Here is a 20,392-nt window from a genome sequence, read left to right on the forward strand (position 1 = left end):
GCCCCGCCACAGCGCGCCCGGGAACGTCTCGGCCTCTCCGGTGTGATTCCCTCCCACCCGCACCCCAACCCTCGAACACAGGCTGGTTTCAGCGCTGCGGAAACTGGAGGATCCTTGGAGGATAAAAGGCTGTTTGTAGCCCCTGGGTGACCACGGCAGTGCTCAGCTGCAGGGGACCTGGTTGTGATCCTGGTCAAGGTCTGAGCCCTGCGGGAATTTCCAGCAGACCAAAGCAACCCCTGGCACTGTTAATGGCTGCTTGGAACCGCAGCCCGGAGCTACGTGAGAGCTCCCAACATCTCCCTGCTGCCAGACCAAGGGCATCTGCTGCGCTAATTCCCACTGTGGCTAAGGGTGGGCGATCTGGAGGGTGATCGAGAGCAGAAAAGATTTTGCCATTTAAATAACAGGTAAATTTATCTGGTCTTTACAAGCCAAGACAAGAAGATTAACGTTCATCTCCAGAAGAAAGCGGCCAAGCAGAGCCAGAGCTCAGGCACACAAGGGCTCTGATGCTGCAGTGGGTTGGCAGTGTTCGTGTCTGGCTGGCTGGAAGGGGACCCGCCATGGCCGCGGAGAGGAAGGACAGGTTCTCCCAGCAAACCGAGGCCTGGCCGTCCTGCCTGAAGCTCCAGTTCAATCGAGTTCATGCGTGGGTGGCTCCTCCAGATTTAGCCTTTCAGGATTGACTGAAAGTTCACCCGGAGCTCTCGGGGGATGGTGACTTCCGCAGTAAATGTGGGCAGGGCAAAAGAATGCTCGAATTTTTCAGGGATTGTTGTGTTCTGTTTCAATAGCCCCTATCCTCTAGTAGTAGCATTACTCAAGTATTTGGCATGCACATGGTATGCTAGTTGAGGGTTATTAGGAATGGCTGCTGTCATTCCTGCAGCATTTCAAAATGATGAGTCTAATAAATGCATACGGTACTGGTGACCTGCCCCTCAGTCTGTCATAAAAACACCTTCATTTTCTAGGGAAATACAGGTCAATATGAGACAGATAAAAAACTGCTGCCCGTGTCATTTGGTGTATTTCTGAACAACAGCGGCTTTTCTAATTCTGCATGCTGCACCCTTGTTCAGATCATCAAAATTTAGTAAGTTGAGTATTCAGGACAAAATGAGTCTAATTATTCTGTGCTAGAGGTGCCTTGGAGTGGGTGGCAGAGAGGTTAAGCCATTATTAACCAACACTTTCTGTCCAGCAGCAGGCACAGTTTCATGCAGGGAGCTCAGTGTACCAGGCTAAACACGGCTAACTCTCAGGACTGAGTCATTACTCAACGTCTTCTACAGCAAAACACTTAGAAGGAGAAATTGGCAGTGGAGTCAGATGTTTCTCAGATACAATCCTAAATTCTTAGCAAAAATGCAGAAAACCTTTTTTTTTTTCTTTTTTTTTCCCTGAAAGCAGCTTCCATAAAACACAGATAATGTGTCTGTTTACAGCTTTACTGCTCTGGTCTTTTCCAGATAGCCACAAAGATCCTTAAGTGAGTCTCAGGACCATGCTGTTAATGGTATCATGCCCTTTTTTCCTGTTCTCATATGATTTTTACTTCTTTTAGGTCTTTGTGCTGAGCAGTTTCACTGCAATCTTTTCTGGAAGGAGCTGGCACATGGCAGGATGTGATGGGAGGCTCCTGTCATTGCACTTCTCTGACTTCCATAAAGAAATGGAATGACTTTACACAACTGACTAAATCGAAGGCAGGATCGCAACTTTACAACACAACAGATGAAAAAATAAGGAAATAACTTGGGAGTAGTGTAACAGAAAATAATGGACAAGGGAAAACATAAATAGAAACTAACGGAAAAAAAAAAACCAAAACAAAACCAAACCAAAAAATCCCTTGTGAATAATGTTTACCAAGGAAATTGTACCAAAGGGCCTAGAAAACACAGAAATCTATCCCATACTAAAATTTCCAATTATATACCAAGAGTATGATGATAGTCTGCCTTGGAAATTAGTCCTTTATAGGTATGTGTCATGTTCTGCAGTCATGGTGAGCTACTGTCCCAAATTCCAGATTGCACTGAGGCATCACTGATGAAAGAATGGAGATTTTGCGCATTTACTGAGAGTGGAAGGAATTAGGAATTACTCTTCCTAATTGTTATAAATTCCAGTCTTTCTGAAATTATACCTCCTAACCTACTTGTGACATGCCACATGCATCACACAGGAGAGGGAGCACTGTGTCTGAAACAACCTCACCTCATCAATGCTGAATAACTGGGCATCCATTCCAGCCCTCGCTCTGCAGTAAGTGCGTACACTAACATGCACATGCCTTTGTTCCTCGTGAGCCAGAGCTTGGCAGTATCAGTCTGTAACATACTCTTGTAATACCATCCTGGCTGCTTTCCAAAAGGAAGGATGGAGTGACAGTCAGACCATAATGGGATTGCACAGTGGGGGAGAATGACCTGTCTTCTACCAAGCAGCGTAAGCAGCGCCCACTTGGCATGTGTGAAGGTGTGTAATGACACAGATCCCAGAGCCCCGCCAGTCTGCCTCACTGTGCATCTCCATGAACAGGCTGGAATGAAATAAGCCTTTCCCTGAGGAACAGAATGCTCAAGAAAACCATGCGATGCACTTGGAAATCCTGTGATGGTATGTACTTCTTATTTAGTTTGTTTCCTGCACTGCCCCTTTCAGAGTTAACAGACATCAGTGACTTAGAGCTACAAATCTGCTTAGAGGAAGGGAAGTAGGTTAGTGTAGGCAAGAGGACTGCTGAATGAACAGTTTAAATTGCAAATTGTTACACCCAATCCACCTCGCTTCAGAAACCTCAGAGAAATAACTAGTTTGACATAAAATGATGTTTGGTATCCAGGACCTGGTGATGCAGAAGTGGCGAGGCCACTTTGATTTAGCTGGAGAGAAAAATGAAAGGTAGTGCCATAAGCAAATTAAACCCTTTGATCCTGACATCAATCTCTTAATTAGGAAGTATCAGGAAGAGGCAATTTTGTTAACACATGTCTATCTGGACAGACCTACTACTTTGAACAACAGCAGAATTAAATTCACCAGGGTTCCTCTAATTTTATTTTGTTGCTTTTCTCGGTGCAGCATTCATCATAGAATCACAGAATGGTTTGGATTGGAAGGGACTTTAAAGCTCATCCAGTTCCACCATAGCAGGGTGGAACTTCCTTCCACTATCCCAGGTTGCTCCAAGCCCTGTCCAACCTGGCCTTGGACACTTCCAGGGATGGGGCAGCCACAGCTACTCTGGGCAGCCTGTGCCAGTGTCTTGCTACATAATAATTTTTTGAGCTTTATTACTTAAGATGTAATGTCACTATCTTCACCATTAACAATTTGCTTAAAGGAAAGCCTACAACAATTAATCAGCATAGACCATGCTACAGATCACCCCTAATTACCACTACAAGTGTTCCTGTGCCCTGCAGAGTCCCTCACCAAACTCTGTGTTCAGCAGTACATGGCATTGCTCATTCCTGGCAAACTCCTCTCCTGTCTTTCCCTGTCTGCAGAGCTCAGTGCCTGCCAAACCTGAGCTGCCCCTGTGCACTCACAGGTCTTTCTCTGGAGGCACCTTTAGCCTGCTCACCTCATTAGCTGCATGTGCTGCACAGAGCATCCCAGCTGCTTCCCCTTGGTATATCAAGTCCCTGCTCCCTCAGCTTTTGTCTTCTACCTCTTGAGTATGTCAGCTGTGGAAATCAAAATCTCTCTTCTAGTGCCTATTTCAGCTATACAATAAGTTGTACTTTTCTTTCAGATGACCTTGATTTCCCTGTGATTCCATCTAGTACAGTGTCTATAGGACATAAATCCTGTACTTCTCTCTGAAGTTGCACAGGCACTGTCTTGGGCACAAGTGTTAACAATGTAGTTAATTTTAGAATGAGATTCTCTGCCCTCAAACAGGCTCCATTTGGAATTTCAGCAGGTATGTTTTGTTTGCTGAAGGAATATGCATGGCATTTTTTGTCAAATTATACAAAAAGCTTTGCGTTTAGATATCTGCCTTGGTAGTATAAAGGTATGTACTTTGATTTCTTTGCCACTATTTGACCTTTACCTAACAAAACCAGTACTTGGAATTTTGTTAATCACATACAGCAAATAGACATCTAAGTACTGTATCAAAATTAAGTCTGCTAAAGAACTACTTTGAAGCAAAATCTTTGAGTAGGAATGACTTTCACAGTTAGAAACTTGAAGAAAGCTCTCTGTGGCTTTCTGCTTCTCTCCAAAAGTCTCTGAGCCCAGAAGGACCTACATTTTATTTCTGCATCTGTCTGCTGCTGTAAGACTTGAACAAAAATTCAAGTAAGGAGGCTGACATTAAAACACAAATATGTGATGTTGATAAACACATGCTACTCCCAACTATTTATAGTCATGCTTGGATATTTACTTCTGATTTGGATGTGGAGCTACATCAGGGGCCCCATTATACAGTGCAGCCACACTGAACCTAGGAAACAAGAAAATAAGAATTAGGGTATTAAGTATACTAGCACATGCTCACAATTATTGCACATTTATATTTGCAAGTTTAATAGTGGGTACACAGACTAGTGCACAGTGTTGTGCACAGGGCTCCGGAGGAAGGTGACACGGCTGGATTAAGGTACTTGGAAAAAATCTCGTCTTCACTGTTTGGGCTCATCATAAATGCTGGAATGTGCTTGATTCCTGAGTTCTTGCTTTGGCTGCAGAAACCCTGTGTCTGCCTCTCTACATATGTACTACACTTCTGTTTCTTTCCCATACTGGAATTTTACCAGTTTTGCAAGAAGGCCACAGAGAGTACATATGGAGTCAACAGACAGAGGAAAATTCTTGGCCATCCTGTCCCATTTTGGGAAGAGAGAAGTGGACAGCTAGGGAGTTAACATGCACCTAGATTCTGAAACGCAAGGACAGAGTGTTTGTTAAGAGTGTTTGTTGAGAGATAAATTAATGAGAGTGAAACCAGGATATTTTGTCCAATTATGTGGGTGTGTACTATGAATTTCAGTTAAATGTGATGAGTTAATTTTGGTCTGTACTCTAGGTACTGTGAAACACAGACCAGAGAGAACACAGACTGATGGGCATTTTCTTGCAGAAAAGAGCTATGGAAAAACAAGGGGAGGTTTTGATGAAGAAATGAGGGTCTGATTTTCTTCATACATAACAGGCTGAGAGACAGTCCTAGGGAAGTCAGTCATGTTGGAGCAGGATAAGACCAGATGGTAAAGGGTTTTCTTCTGAGAGTGCTTTCCAGAAATCTGAAAGGATACAGGCCTAGTGGAGAGACTGAAGTTTAAGGTTCACTCAGGCAAGAATTAGCCTTCGTGCTCCCTGGAACACCTGACCTGGAAGTGACATATACACTAAACTGGGAGCAAAGTCCTGTAATAAATAACCATGCTTCAGTCATTTCCTCCTTTGTGCAGTGGAGAACTGTAACTTAATGGCACCAGGGCCACTTGCACCGTCCTTTCCCTTCTTACTCCAATGCTTATGAAAAAGAGGGACCTGAGTTGCAAAAGCCGCACAGTGAAGATTTCTTCTGGAGAGGTAAATACCCATCCTGTGGGGTGCGATTTTGTTTATGGTGCAGCATTACTTTGTCAAGAGCAGCAGCAGAGAGAGGCAGGCTTGGCCAGGAAGTGGCCATGCAACCAGGTGCAGGGGGTGGCCACTTGCAGTTTCTCTGGGAATAAGAATTTTAGGTGTTGGAACTGCATATCCTGGGATTATATGGCATCTCCTCCCTTCATGTCTGTCTTGGCTGCTGTCAGACCGGATCTGGAAACAGCTGTCCCTTTGATGTGACCCTCTATGGCTGTCTCTGTGCTTGCAGCTGCCACTTCCTCCTTGTTCGGGGTCAACTTTTCTACTCTTTTGCCATATTCTGGTTTCTGGTGCAGGTGAAAAAGGGCTTGTCAGTTGTGAATCACTGACTGTGGCCCATCTTTAGCATATATTTGCCAAGGACTGTGCTTCTGTTCCACCCTGCACCACTCACAGCAACAGGCCATCTCAGTGTTGAAGTTGATACATAGGTCCTGCCTCTGAGTCCTAAATAAGATCATGAGGACTTCACTGTAAGAATAACAGAATATGAAAGACCAGTTGGCAAATCATCCTAGACATGGAATCACTCCCAAAATCCAGCTCTGTGGGACAGAAAGTTGCTTTGAAGACTTCAGTTTCTTGATTAGGACAGCCTAAACTGCACCATCCCTTAATTAAAGCACTGCTGTAGATTTCTGGCCACTGAGATTTTGGCTGCAATGTTCTTATTAGTGTGTTCCTACTTTTACTGTGGTTCCCTCCAGTCCCTTATTTTGCTGTTCATGCCTTGATTGCAATCCCTCCCATTCCAGCCAAGGAAGATGAACTCTAGCCCTCTGTTTCTGTTTAGTGGTGGGTTCAAGCTGGAGGGTCTGAGGGAACTCAGCTCAGAAAGTATTAATTAAACCTGTGTCTCTGGGATAGCCACTGAACTGCTGGGTCAATGGACTAGCTAAAGGTAACTCTGTTGTTCATCAAATCACATTGCACTGTGGAGTCTTTTTATTAGTGAGCCAACCTTGAAGTTCAGACAATTGTGCCTAGCAGTTGACGAGAGAATTATTTGGTATGAAAATGTGGACAGTGAAATCTTTAGGGCTGAGAGCATCTCCAGGGTTATGTGATAGAACTCAGAGTACCACTCCAGTGCTGTAGGGTTCTTTGGTTTGTGTAGATGGTGTCATTGTTTCTACATTGAGTGTATCTTACTATGATCTCTTCTACTTAAAAAAAAAAAAAAAAAGTCAAGACATTTTGATGTTTTTTTTGCAAGGAAACCCCACTGTCTATTCTCATCAAAGCCCTTTTCTGACCTAACATTATGTTCTTGGCACGCAGGTTGCATACAGTGATCTGAAACATAATGGTGGTTTTAAGAAAGGTAAGTCCTACTCTTTGCTCTGATTGAGTGATTAGCCTGATGCCCAAAGAGGAGGGAAATTACCTTAGCATCATGATTCAATCAAAGGAAAGTTGCAATAACCCAGTATGAACAAGGTATAAAACAATTTTAGCCTAGACTAGGGAAGCAGAGGTGTCTTGCCTTACCAGCCCATCCTCTTGTTGAGCAGGTGACCTCTGTCACAAGGTGTGGCATTGAAACTACACAAGTTACCTTTGGAGTTTTATTCAACACAAATAAGAGCTGCTAGTCTGTAACATTCTTCATAATCTTGTGCAATGTTTATGGATGCTTAACATTGGTTGTTTGGTTTTAAATGTAAGCCACAAAGTATTTTGAGAGGAAAAAGAAAAGTTTTTTTCAGTAAAAACATTGAAACTATGACAATCGGTGCTATGGTGTGTAACAAAAGTTGTATATGACAAGACAGCTAGAAAGTCCACTGATCTACAACTCTGATCAGTTTTTAATCCATCTTTCTGTTTGAATCTGTATTAGGGACTGGAGCAAGAGAAGGTGTTCCCGAGAGCCTGGAGTAGGGAAGTATAACCAGGACACTGGTACAGGCAACTCCAAGATGTTGCTTATTCCTAGGAAAGGGCAGCTGTGGCTCACCCCTTTCTCCAGGCACAGCAGAGCAGGTTCTTGCTTGCTCTGCAGAGGTGTCAGATGTTGATAAGCATCTACCTATGTGAAGAGAGGAACTGGGCTGGATAAAGAATGTTAGTGGGTTTTTTCATGAGAAAGATCATGGAGAGATCCCATTTCAGCTATAGCAGGAAAAATATATATCTAAAATTTCTCACAGCAGAGGCCTTTACATTTCCAGGCATCCAGTATGTACATCTATTTGTTTTTATCTTTCCTGGTAAAGGCTATGCTCTCAAGAATCTCTTCTGAGAAAATATCATAGCTCATGTGAGGCTGCCAAGCCAGTTGCCCAGCACTCACTGTGCCCCCAGCCATCCTCTGAGAGGTACTGGAGCTGCATTATTGCTGTCCTTGGAAAAAGTGTTGCCCCATTTCCTCTTGTGAGACAGCTGGGTTTGATGACTTGTCCAAAGTCATGTTCCAGATCAGCTGTGGTGCTGGGAGCAGAATTCAGAGGTCTGTAAATGTGCTGCCTGCAAGCAGTAAGAACTTACTCAGCTGAACACTTTTAAAGAAATCAAATAACTAATAAAGGAAGACCAAGAGGTGTTTGTCTGTGAGCTATGTGGCATCAAGTATGTCACTGTACTTGACAGTAGCTTTTTTCTCCCCAGGGTGATCATGTGTGGCTGGACACTCAACCAAAAAGTGAATTTAATGTCCCTATTGGGGCAGTTGTGAAGGAATCTCACTCAGGACGGATCTTGCTGGAGGATGATGAAGGCAAGGTGGGGTATGCTATAAACTTCTATAAAAGATGAACATAAAATGTAAAAGTACAAAGTACAAAAGAAGGCCCTATTAGGTCAGACCAAAGTTCCATCTGTTCAGGTGGTCTGACTTTGATATAGGTAGGATATACTGGAAGAAAGGCTATAGAAATACAGCAAGTATAGGATGGTCACCTGGCATCTCCAGGACTGAGCACTAGGAAGATTCAGAGCTTCATAAGATAGAGGTTATATCTACATGACTAGGAAAAGGAAATGGATGGGCTCCAATCCTAAATTTGGTGAAACTTTAGGTGGAAACATCATCCCACTGAAATCAGTTCATCACTACCTCATACAATGTTCTGCCTGTGATGACAGAGTTACACTCTGAACAGTGTTAAAACTGGTAGTGTTCAGAACTCACCTGAATGGCTTCATTCAGTGTTTTAAACCATCTTGTTTTAAACCAGTTAATTCCTGTAGGCCAGTCACCTGTGTGTTAGAACATGCTTGCTTGAGCACGTATTATGCTGAAGCTCACTCTAGTCTAACCCAGCTCTCCTTTGTTTGGCTCTGAGCCACAGCATCCCATGTTAAAGTCTGTGCCTTGCCTTTGTCAGGAGCACTGGATCACGGCTCGGAATATGCACATGGTGCACCTGATGCACCCTTCCTCTGTCCAGGGGGTAGAGGACATGATTCGCCTTGGGGATCTCCATGAAGCTGGCATGGTGCACAACCTCCTTATCCGACATCAGGAGCACAAAATCTATGTGAGTGCCACAGTCACTTCCAGGAACAGCCAGGTCACTTCCAGGAATGGCCTCTACACTTGAGCAGCCTGTGAGCGTTCACACACGGGGCTCTCTGACTTCTTTAATGACTGAGGGTGCCAAGGAGACACAACACAGTTTATCTCTTCTTTCACTTGAGTACTTTGGCTGTGAAGAAGAGAGCTACCAGCAGCCCCTCAGTCACAGTGCTGGCACTGTGACTCCACTTACTTTCTCCCAGAGCAGTCATTGCCACCAGCCACTGACAGTAAACTAAATCCAGCCCATGTTACAGCTTAGTACTGCTATTACCTGGAGGATCAGCCTAACTAGTATGCAGTGACATGATTTCAATTGTCCCCCAGTCCAAGCCAACATTTACTTGATTTTGACGTAATAAGATGGCTAATGAATAAATCTGGATATTTTGTCCATTACAGGTTTTATCTGTAACTGGGAAATTTGGCATTTTTATTTTCTTTTTTTCCTTAGTTTCCAGTTTGTAATATTATAATTAATACTAAGGTTTTTCCATGCTTTGCCTCCCATATTAGATACAGTACTAAGAGAAGCTGCCTCTTAAACCATAGGTGTGATGATATTTAGTGTAAAAAAGGACTGATTTTATATATCCTACAGTTACTGTAGGTGTGTGTATAGACTTGTTATATTAAACTCTAGCAGCCTGCATTTGTTTAATGTAGTTTCCAAACAATATTATTGTCTTGTATCTCCACAGCTTTCAACAGCCTCCTTCATTTCACTGGTAGTGCTGTATACAAATGTTTCTAAATCACTGTATGAATAGCACTGTAACTGTAACTTGGCCTGCTAGCAAAGTTCAGCTACATCTGCACTAGAATACAAAAGTAGCTTAACAAAACACTTGAGACAGAGAACTGAGCTGCCATATACATGCTAGGTGTAAAGGAGATTACACCTAGCATTCTCCCTTGGGCAAACCCCTCCTTATCCTGGGATGTTTACCAGCAGCTGATAGTGAGGAACTGGGCTCTCAGCCTCACCCAAGTGCTATGATCTCCCAGGCTTCCCTGCTGCTTCTGTTTAGATTTATACTGCAAGTGGCTTTGGTTGTATGCTTGTTTGCAGGTTTGCTGTAGCAATAATCCTCACAACTGTTTTCCAGACTTACACAGGATCAATCCTTGTAGCAGTGAATCCATACCAGCTGCTGCCCCTCTACACAGTGGATCAGATCAGACTGTACTGTAACAAGAGGATTGGAGAGCTTCCACCTCATGTCTTTGCCATTGCAGATAACTGTTACTTCAATATGAAGAGGAATAAGAGAGACCAGTGCTGTGTGATCAGGTGAATGGACTCGGAAAGGACAAACAGCAGAAACCAAGTCTGGCATGGGGCACCTTGTGGACACAGGTGGACACAGGAAGGTCTCCTGACCTTCCAAATGGAGGGGCACAGATAAAACTGGAGACAACAGGAAGGAAATATTTTCTTCCCTGCTCCTTCATTTTCAGTTAGGGCTGCAAAAGGTAAAACGTAAGCAAAGGATTTCCGAAGTCCGTTGTTTTCTCTCAGAATCTTTGAATGTGGTTGTACATTCTGCACATGGTCACTACACACAGAAACATAACACCTGAGTGTGTATGATGTAGAGCTAGCTTTTACCTTGGAGACAGGGTGTTATGTTACATGTATTTTCCAAGGCTAGACATTTCCTCAAATGAAGTAACCTCTGCTAACCCAAAGGTGGATGGAAGCTTTCTTCCTCCTATAAAGAATCCATTTTCTGTTTGTCATCAATGTGAAGAAGCAGATAGTCTCATTGCAATAGTATATTATTATAGCTGAGCCAACTCAGGTAATATGCTAACACTAGTATTGACAATCTGGTAGTGCAATGAAGAAGAAAAGCAAGTGGTCATTTAATTTGTACAGGTACAGAATGTCTTCCATAGATTTGCTTGTTTTTAGTTAGTGGGAGAATTTAGTTCTCAGCCTAAATCTGAGCAGATTTATTGAGCAGATAAGATGATGAAAGACTCAAAATTTTCAGACCTCTATGAAAGACAGTCTGATCTGCCATTCACAGGGTAAACTTAAGTGGGATTGTTTTTTTGTAACTTGGTCTGCCACATTACCAAAAAAAGAAAGGAAGCCTGTAATGATCTCTTTTTCTTACTGCAGTGGAGAATCTGGTGCTGGTAAAACTGAAAGTACAAAGCTCATACTACAGTTTCTGGCAGCTGTCAGTGGCCAGCATTCCTGGATAGAGCAGCAAATCCTAGAGGCCAACCCCATTCTGGAAGGTGGGTTACTTAGCAAACATGACTAATTTACCACATTTGTCTCAGGATAAAATGAATCGGAAACAGATCCTTGAACCGTTGTATCTGCTTAATTGGTAACCCCCCTGAAACACTGGTGATGCACTGTAGATGTTCTCTATACTTTTCTGCCATGTTCCCATGCAGTCCACAGCAGCTTTGCTCTCACACTGTAGGATGAGTTGCCTCTGTGGTATACACCCTGTAACTGCCAGGAGCTCAAGAGTCCTTGGGACTGCAGAGCCCAAGGTAAAGCCCCCTGGTTTGGCATTTGCCCTAGACAGTGACAAAGTGACTGGCCAAGCATAGATGTATCTGTAGGGAAGCTCCCTGAGACACCCATCTTTCTCTGCAAAGGGATTAACATGTTCCCAGTAAATCATTCTGGAGGTCTTCAGACTTGCCCAGATCTCTTGGCTGGCCAGATACAGACCACATTTGGATCATTTGAATGTGTCTTTTAGGACCCAATTATCTGGGTGCACAGTATGCCTGCCCCTCTCTACAGGAGACAGACTGAGACAAGACATCCTCCAGTGCTTCTCAGCACTGTCATTTGGAACACAACATGTAAAATACTAGCAGCAAAGTGGAAGGGGAAAAAAAATAGGCTTGGTGTTCACGAACTGCAACAATACAGATATTATCTCTGTTCCTTGCTCATCAGCTTTTGGAAATGCCAAGACAATTCGAAATGACAATTCAAGCCGCTTTGGGAAATACATTGATATTCACTTCAACCAAAACGGGGTGATAGAAGGAGCCCGAATAGAACAGTTTCTCCTGGAGAAGTCCCGGGTCTGCCGGCAGGTGAGGGCACTGGCAGGTGTACATTCTGCCTGTTCTTGTATTAGAAGCTTATCCTGACAAGGCTGTCCCTTGGACTACTTTTATTTTTAGGCTCCAGAGGAGAGGAACTATCACATCTTCTACTGCATGCTAATGGGGATGAATACAGAGCAGAAAAAGATGCTGAATCTGGGCACTGCTTCAGAGTACACTTATCTCACTATGGTAACAATCTCTGCTTTATTCTCTATTATCCCTCTGCCATTTGTTTCTTCCATCGAGCAATTGCAATCACTAGGAGCTGCAGATGGTAGTTACCAAATATGAACAGTCCTTCCCTTAGAGTACCAGAAGCAGTAACACCAAAAATGCTGTGAGCATCAGTTTCAGGCACTTACTGTACTGTCCACCAGCAGGAAGCAGCTTGTGGCAGGTAAAAGCTTTCTGTCAAAGTCAGACCTAAGAAACATAAAGGACATCTTAAAACAGAATGTGGACAATATCCTCCACTTCCACAGACACTCAGATTTCAAAGGGATCTCATGTCAGGGAGAACAGTAATCACATATATATATCTTTAATAAGAATCCTAGTTATTATATCTAAAAAAATTTATATACATAATGCAGGCAGCTGGCATTCAGTGTAACCTCCCACGTTTGATGCTAATGACCATGAGTTACGATGTCATTGTGGCAGAAGTGGGATCTTCATAGGAGAGGTTTTTGAAAATAGCTAATTGAGTGATTTAGGACATGAAAGCCATGATGAAAATCCTATTCTGTGGCCTGTGTATATACCTCATATTAAATATGCCAGCTGGTTAGATTTGGGCTGTTCTACAGCTGTGGAAAGAATGTGTTTAAGTCCTGGCTCTACCAAAATTAGATGAGCTGGGCATCTGTTTTCAAGGAAATGAAAACAAGTCTGTTTTTGGAGTCTCAAAAGCAAACCCATTAGAATTGTGGAGATTTTTCAAATGTAGTGTTTTCAAAATGGCAGTGATCTTGCAGCAAAGCTGGTGAGTGCAATTACTGGAATTAGCCCATTGGCCATTCCATAAAAAGGCTCCTGGGTCAGGAGTAGGGCACTGTGATACTGAAATAGGAGGATTGGATTAAAGGAGAACATATCCATGGTTTTGTAAAGGTCAGCTGTTGGTACAAGCTGGCATGTTTACATGCTATAAACTGAAATGTCTGGGAATATTTCATTTTTGTGATCATCACACTATATTGTCAGAAATGGCAAAGATAAAAAAAGGCATTTCCCCATCTCCATTACAGCTGAAAATAGTTTCTATCAGCAGCACCATCCTAGGACCTGCTGTGCAGGCTTTGATGAAGGTGCTTCTGATGCTGCCTTGGATGCTTCCATTTGCCTTCCACTAGGACCTAATATTTTTATTTTGAGATCTGCCTTCTACTACTTATCCAACCTGACTTGCTCTGGTTTGGGATGAGGGCTCTTAATTTTCCATTGACAAGGCAGAGAGAAGAAACCAAAGAAACAGGCAATGTAAATGTAGGGAAAGGTAGGTAACCTTGTCAAAGCTTCCTGTCCTTCTATGCTCAAGAGCAGCCTTCCCATCAACTTTTCCTTTTGGCCTCCCAGTATTCAGTCTAGCCCTGGAGAAATGCATTACTGAGCCCTCTGTATTCTTTTTGAGAGAAAAGATGGAGGAAGATACAATCACGGGAGGAGGATATAGAATGTCTAAATAGGTTTTTACCTTGCATCCTTATGGACTCACAGGATAGCCACCCTATGTACAAAGGCTTGTCAGTCTGCACATGCTTTCTTCCTTGTCTGGGTAGCAGGAAGATCGTCCTTAGCTGTTGGTGTGGTGCTTGCAGGGTAACTGCATGTCCTGTGACAGCCGGAATGACGCCAAGGATTATGCCCACATCCGCTCGGCTATGAAGATCCTCATGTTCTCAGACTCTGAGCACTGGGACATCAGCAAGCTGCTGGCTGCAATCCTGCACCTAGGGAATGTAGAGTTCCAAGGTAAATTCAGCATTGCCTGTGCTTACCTTTCCTCAGACTTGATGGTAAAGTACTTCACTTGGGTGCTTCCTGCTTCCACCTGCACAGATTAGGTTGTGCTGCTCTGACCTGTGTTAACAGGTGAACAGAGTTGGAAGGGCAGGCAGATAAGCACCATGTAATTCTAATTTGTGACTCCACTGCCATGTGATTTTAAAAACAGCATCTTATTATTATTTTGTCACACTGTCAGGTCTTCATGGTTGTAAACAGGCCCTTATCACACAAACTGAAACAACAGAGTATAATGCCATCTTACATTTGCTAATTGTTGTTCTACACAGGCCAGAGGACACAGGAGTGATGTTTGCCTTGGAGATAATAGCAGTCATCCTCCTGCTTAAGTCTGCTGAACACTCACCTGCATAGGTGCACTTCTGGAATGGACAGGCACAGTGTGACAAGTGTGACCCACCAGTACATGCCTGAAGCTTTCACATTTTAGAAAAGAGCTCCTCACTTTGTGGTACAGCAGGCCCGATACAGAGATGCCAGATGGATTCTTTGTATTAATGCTGACTACTAAAATCAGGGATTTCTTGTATTCCTCTTTGTTGTCTAAATTTCCCACAAGTCAGATACACAGGAAAAACATTTACAGAAACCTACTTTCTGGGGTCAGTTATCACTTCCCCAGATCCCCAGCAGTTCCTATTTTAAATGAATAACCTTGTCCGTTTGGCTGCTATTTTTAGCCTGACATTCTAGGCACTAGAGAGCCCTGTAGATCCCAGGATCCAGGTGAAATCAGGACCCTCCTTGTAAAATCACCAAACATATCAGTTTCAAATGAGAATTGAGTACCTTGCCACATTCCCAACATTATGGGGTCACAGAAATAAAGCTACATTAACAACAATTATGGTTCCCCCTGAGACTGGCTGTTTCTTCCTTGCAGCGGCCGTGTACGACAACCTGGACTGCTCTGATGTGATAGAGTCTCCACACTTCTCCATTGCCACCAAATTGCTCGAGGTAATAAACTCTCATCTTCTCCTGCTGGTTCCTCCTTCTCCCTTGTTCTATGAGCACACTGCCAGAGCACATCTCTGGAGTTTATGCAGCAATTCAACAGGCATGTTGCCTCTGTCCTGCTGACACTCCAGTCATGCTGTTGCAGATGTTTCTTCAAGCTGGGAGACCTTTAAATGGGACAGCAAGTTGCCAGTGGATGCTGCTAGACAAGCAGTTTGTCATAGTCCTCCTCCTGATACAAACTTTGCTGGATTTCCTTTGTTCACCTGGAATGACCAGGTTGCCATGACTGTTTCTCCAGGTGGACTCTAGTGAACTCCAGAACAGCCTCACAAACCTCTCCATCATTGTCCGAGGAGAAAGTGTGTCCAGGCCTCTGAATGTGGTTCAAGCTGCCAATGGGAGGGATGCCTTTGTGAAGGTACTGGTGCTCACAGATTCCTTGGTTAAAGACTGGGGATGCTTTCAGAGCTGTCCTTCTTCCTGGCTGAGGAGCCCCATGTGATCAATATTGACCCAGCAGTTCCAGGCCCTTGCAGTTCTCAGACATAGCTTGACAGCACAATAGCAAGAAGTAAGTTATATCCAAAGTGTCTAATGATGGGCTCTAATTCCTCTTTCATTTTTTTTTTCCTCAGGGTATATATGGACGGATTTTCTTGTGGATTGTGAACAAAATCAACTCAGCCATTTTCAACCCTGCTTCTCAGAAGCCTAAAGACAGACATCAATCCATTGGACTGCTGGACATTTTTGGGTTTGAAAACTTCAGCAACAACAGGTAGGAAACTCCACATGCAATGCAACAGGAAGCTGAAAAGCAGCTGATATAAAGGGAAAGAATGAAAAAACAAAGAGACACATGCTTTTTCATAATCATCCTGATTCTCAGAAAAATGGTGAAAATTCCATTACTGGATTTTCCCAGTTTTGATTACGCAGATTCCATTTTTCTTCAGTCTTGATCATATTTCTGCCTCCTTCCCCAGCCTTCATTTTAGTGCAGCTATTGCACGTCTGTTCCAGAACCTGAGGAATTTTCTATGGGGAGATGGCTATGGAGCTACTATGGCAGGCAGCCACTATGTGAGGATGTTGTATATCCCTGTGTCTCTGGACCAAACTTTCCTGTTCCATAGGATTTTTCAATATCTCTTGGGACACATTTGGCATGTAGGATGAAGGAGACCATGTTGTGTTTCCCATTTCCACTCATGTTTACATATTTCTCAGTATTCTCCCATCATATAGTTGGTGGTTTTTTTTTGGTTGGTCTGTTTGTTGTCATTGGTTTTGGTTGTTTGCTTTTGTTTGCTTGTGTGTTTTGTTTGGTATTTTTGGTTGGTTTTTTTTCTGTTTCTGCGTTTTTGGTTTTGTTTGTTTGTTTGTTTATTTTCTTGTTTTGTTTTTTGTTTTGTTTTGTTTCATTTTTGACTGCTTCATTTCTCTACTCCTAAGGGCAGGACAGCAAAGTTCCTGGTCAGCACACCATTGTGTCACTGCATGTCACTGCTGTCTCTTCCACTGGTGTTTCCATTCCCAAAGCAGCATTTCTGTTTGCCCTTCTCTCTGGGGGGAGGGACAGCAGCTCTCTCAGTTGTCAGGTACCATCAGTTCTCCACAAGCACATACTCTGCAGTCTCTGTAATTCATTTCAACTGATGCCTCTTGCCTTCAGCCAGATAATGTTCCTCAGTGACTTTTGGAACAGAATCTAGGATCTCTACAGTCTGTCTTCTACCTTTTGTGTTCTCTCCTGTTATTTTGTGCTGTTCCCAAGATCTGCAGTCCCCATGGGTCCTCACTGTGGTGAGCACCCCAGAGACACACACAGTGTGCCCCAGCAAGTACGAGGTAATGATACTCAAGTGCAACATAAAGGAGTAAATAATAAAAGAAGTGGTAGTGCCAGTGCAAGCAGAAACATGTCACATGCTCATATGTCAAGCAATTTTCACAGTTATCTGGGTCATTGCTGCTGGTCTTTGCCACAGCAGAAAATTCCTCCCTTGTAATTGCTAAGATTGGCAACATGCAGTGATGGCAGTGACCAGCACTGTGGAATATGGCAGTGGTGTATCTGGAATGCATTTAATGCAGAGGCCAAACAAGGAGTAGAGACCAGTGCAGCACTGGCCAAGGTGACCATGGGCTTTCATCTTGTTCTTTCCCAGCTTTGAGCAGCTGTGCATTAATATTGCAAATGAGCACCTCCAGCAGTTCTTTGTGCACCATGTCTTCAAGCTGGAGCAAGAGGAATACCTTGCAGAGCACATTGCCTGGAACAACATTGATTTCACTGATAACCACCAGGCTCTGGAAGTCATTGCACTCAAGCCCATGAATATCATCTCCCTCATTGATGAAGAGAGCAGGTTCCCAAAGGTAAATTTCTGGTTTCGTAATGCCTGGCTTTACATACAGCTCACAGGTAACACTTGGGTTTAGACACACAAAAGTGCAAAAGTGGCTTTCAGATACATTAGGAGAGGCAATATCTTCTCCCCATAGATGTTTCCTTCAAATTAACTCACTCCACAACTGCTTCACTCTCTGCTGGAATGTGATCTTCCTGGTGCCTTGCTGTTGAAACTCTTACAGCTGTTCCAGACAGAGAAGGAAGGAGTCCAGATCATTCTACAAGGGCTTCTTGGGAAATCTTTGAAATCGTTTATTGTTTGAGTATTGTTCTGCTGTTTGTCTGGGCTGCAGCTTGCTCTTTCTTCTCCTTGCTGACAGACTTAATTGAGCAAAGTCACCATTGTGAGGAACTGAAGAGCAGCTACAGGCCTGGCAGCTAACCTTGGTGTCAGGGAAGGTCATAAACAAATCATTTTGAGCACCATCACAGAGCAGGAACAGAGCAACAAGTTGATCAGGTCCAGTCAGCAAGGGCCCTGCTTGACTAACCTGAACTCCTTCCATGACAAGGTGACCTGCTTAGTGCACGAGGGAAAGCCTGTGGCTGTTGTCTGCCATGATTCTGTGATTCTGTGAAATGTTATCCTGCAAAGGCCAGACCTCTCAAACAGAAGAGCAGAGATGAAAGTAGCATCTGGTCTCAGTCATCCCTGTAGAGCATTTTCACAGGCTGCAGAGCATGGTGAGACTAAACTGGACTGTTGGTGCAGGAATCAGATGACAATGGTCCAGAAAAGCAAACCCTTGCCTCAGCTCATTTGTAGTCCTTCAGTAACTATTTGAGAGGATCATGTACAGGCAGACAGCTTTCCCCTTTCTTCCCTAAGAAGAGGGTGGTCCCACAGATCAAGAAAGCACCTCTTCCATGATTCCCAGAGCACATGACTTCTAAGAACAAAGCCCCCACTGCCCTGGGTGCAGGTGAGTGCAGAGAGCTCACATGGCCCATGAGGGGATGGCATTATGATGGCACTCCTTGAAGAGAAGCACCCAGCTGACTGCCTTGCCTCTGGAACTCATGGTCTGGGCATGTTGACTGCGATCTTCTCAGGGATTCTTCCAGGGATCTCTGAGTCTTGCACCAGCTGGGGAGTGCAAGAAGAACTGTACCTGCCCAGGAGAAGGAGGAGGCATCCCTTACAGCTTCCTGGGTAGGAGGGCATGAGAAGGTTGGTGAGGGGCTTTGCTTGGAACGTCCAAAGATCTGGTAAACTCTCAGCCCACCTAGTGATGTTAGTAATGTTTTGGGGGCTTGTGCACAGCCCTAGAACATCAGGCCCTGTGCTTGATATTGTGCTCTGTCATGATGCTTGAGACAGGGGTCCATGTAAAAGGGAAGATATTTTTGGCACTTTCTCCAGATCTACTATACATATAAGGGCAGAATTTTAGCTTTTATTATCTCTAAGCACCACTTCTGTTTGTTTGCTGAGCACAGGCCAGTGCTGGGGACAACATGCTTAACCATCCTTTTTTACCTGTATTTCTTTCTAGGGCACAGATGCCACCATGCTTGTCAAAATCAATTCCCTCCATGGTAAAAGTAAAGTCTACATCCCACCTAAGAGTGTCCATGATACAAAGTTTGGCATCAACCACTTTGCTGGGGTTGTATTTTACGAATCAAAAGGTGAGCCTATCTCTGCTGGATGTAAGGATGAAGGGAAGGGCATGACTTGCCCTGGATGCATGATGGATGCATGATCTGGATATGTAGCTCTCCAGGGTAGTGTTGATCTGAAGTTGATCAGGAGGTCAGAAGGATTACTCTAAACCAATCTGCAAGTTACTGGAAATTAAGTGGATTTTACAGGTAGACAGTGGTGCTAGAGCCAGCAGGCTACAGGGGTAACAGGCTAATATTATTTCCATCCTATAGATTTCCTGGAGAAAAATCGTGACACACTGAGTGCTAATGTAATGCAAGTGGTCCATTCCTCCAAAAACAAATTCCTGAGGGAGATTTTCCAGGTGGAAACAACCCTACCTATTCTGGGACGTGGGACCATTCGGCATCTTGGCTCTGATCAGGTCTACAAGGTTGGTTTACTGGCACTGTCTTGCAGAAACAACTCATTTCTCCTGCCTTCCATAGAGCTCTGGCTGTTCTTGATCTCCTCTTTGTTTTGCACTCTCTGCAAATCCCTATCTCTGTCATTCAAATTGTTTCTGCCAAGGGGGCTGCAGGAAAAGTCAGGGTCTTGCATTCAGGCTGTAAACAACTGCAGTGTCAGCCCTGTCTCCCAGGTGTACACCCTGGACATCTGTGTAGCCATGCCTGCAGACTGTTTCAGAACCACAAGTCCCCACATGTTGTCACCAACTGGATGTCACTGTGTGACAAAGTTCATGATGGGTCATTATCACACACTCCACTGAGCCTGTTGTGTCTGTGCCTAGTAAAAATAAGTGTGTGAAGTGCAGTGGACTAGAAAATAGTGGGGGGCACAGTTCAGGTTCTCTGTCCTGCTCCAGCTTCTGCATACTTGGATTTCTGAACATTTAGCTATGTAGTGTCACCAGTATGTGAAGGTACTTTTGCTTTTGCTTGTTTATATGTTTGAGTTTTCCTGTCAGGATACAGAACAATCAGCTTGCAATCGTACCTGTTATCTGTCTATTCTCCTGGCATTGTTTTCTGATCTTGTCCTTTCTTCCTCTGTCTTTGTCCCAGTGTGGCTTTTTGCTGTCCAGAACACCTGGCCACGGACAGGTAAACATCCTGGGGGCAAAGAATGTCAGAAGTGG

The 20,392-nt window shown here is 43.8% G+C and overlaps 1 protein-coding gene and 1 long non-coding RNA gene across 12 annotated transcripts in view; one reads left to right on the forward strand and one right to left on the reverse strand.

Moving 5' to 3' along the window:
• The first annotated feature begins 275 nt into the window (after nucleotides 1-275).
• LOC100226327 (unconventional myosin-VIIb) overlaps nucleotides 276-20,392 on the forward strand; it is a 54,590-nt gene continuing 34,473 nt past the window's right edge. For 2 of the 5 annotated variants that reach the window (XM_072933373.1, XM_072933375.1), the window contains exons 1-16: nucleotides 5,428-5,562; nucleotides 6,901-6,943; nucleotides 8,230-8,343; nucleotides 8,949-9,101; nucleotides 10,249-10,433; nucleotides 11,271-11,392; nucleotides 12,078-12,220; nucleotides 12,311-12,424; nucleotides 14,056-14,209; nucleotides 15,147-15,223; nucleotides 15,525-15,644; nucleotides 15,862-16,004; nucleotides 17,398-17,608; nucleotides 19,139-19,274; nucleotides 19,524-19,684; nucleotides 20,319-20,357. In XM_072933373.1, coding sequence (XP_072789474.1) covers nucleotides 6,926-6,943; nucleotides 8,230-8,343; nucleotides 8,949-9,101; nucleotides 10,249-10,433; nucleotides 11,271-11,392; nucleotides 12,078-12,220; nucleotides 12,311-12,424; nucleotides 14,056-14,209; nucleotides 15,147-15,223; nucleotides 15,525-15,644; nucleotides 15,862-16,004; nucleotides 17,398-17,608; nucleotides 19,139-19,274; nucleotides 19,524-19,684; nucleotides 20,319-20,357 — 1,890 coding nt within the window. In that variant the 5' untranslated portion in view covers nucleotides 5,428-5,562; nucleotides 6,901-6,925. Of the gene's footprint in view, nucleotides 411-5,427; nucleotides 5,563-6,900; nucleotides 6,944-8,229; nucleotides 8,344-8,948; nucleotides 9,102-10,248; nucleotides 10,434-11,270; nucleotides 11,393-12,077; nucleotides 12,221-12,310; nucleotides 12,425-14,055; nucleotides 14,210-15,146; nucleotides 15,224-15,524; nucleotides 15,645-15,861; nucleotides 16,005-17,397; nucleotides 17,609-19,138; nucleotides 19,275-19,523; nucleotides 19,685-20,318; nucleotides 20,358-20,392 lie in introns of those variants that run through there. The other 3 variants (XM_072933376.1, XM_072933377.1, XM_072933374.1) reach the window with 2 other exon arrangements.
• The window catches only part of LOC140684699 (uncharacterized), a 46,574-nt gene continuing 26,580 nt past the window's right edge, over nucleotides 399-20,392 (reverse strand). For 6 of the 7 annotated variants that reach the window (XR_012057375.1, XR_012057372.1, XR_012057373.1 and 3 more), the window contains 3 exons: nucleotides 20,251-20,366; nucleotides 13,932-14,187; nucleotides 399-12,658 (listed from right to left, as the gene is read on the reverse strand). This is a non-coding gene — a long non-coding RNA (uncharacterized lncRNA). The remainder of the gene's footprint in view (nucleotides 12,659-13,931; nucleotides 14,188-20,250; nucleotides 20,367-20,392) is intronic. The other variant, XR_012057374.1, reaches the window with a different exon arrangement.

The sequence above is a fragment of the Taeniopygia guttata genome, chromosome 9 (genome assembly GCF_048771995.1).
Source record: "Taeniopygia guttata chromosome 9, bTaeGut7.mat, whole genome shotgun sequence".
Taxonomy (NCBI): Eukaryota; Metazoa; Chordata; class Aves; order Passeriformes; family Estrildidae; genus Taeniopygia; species Taeniopygia guttata.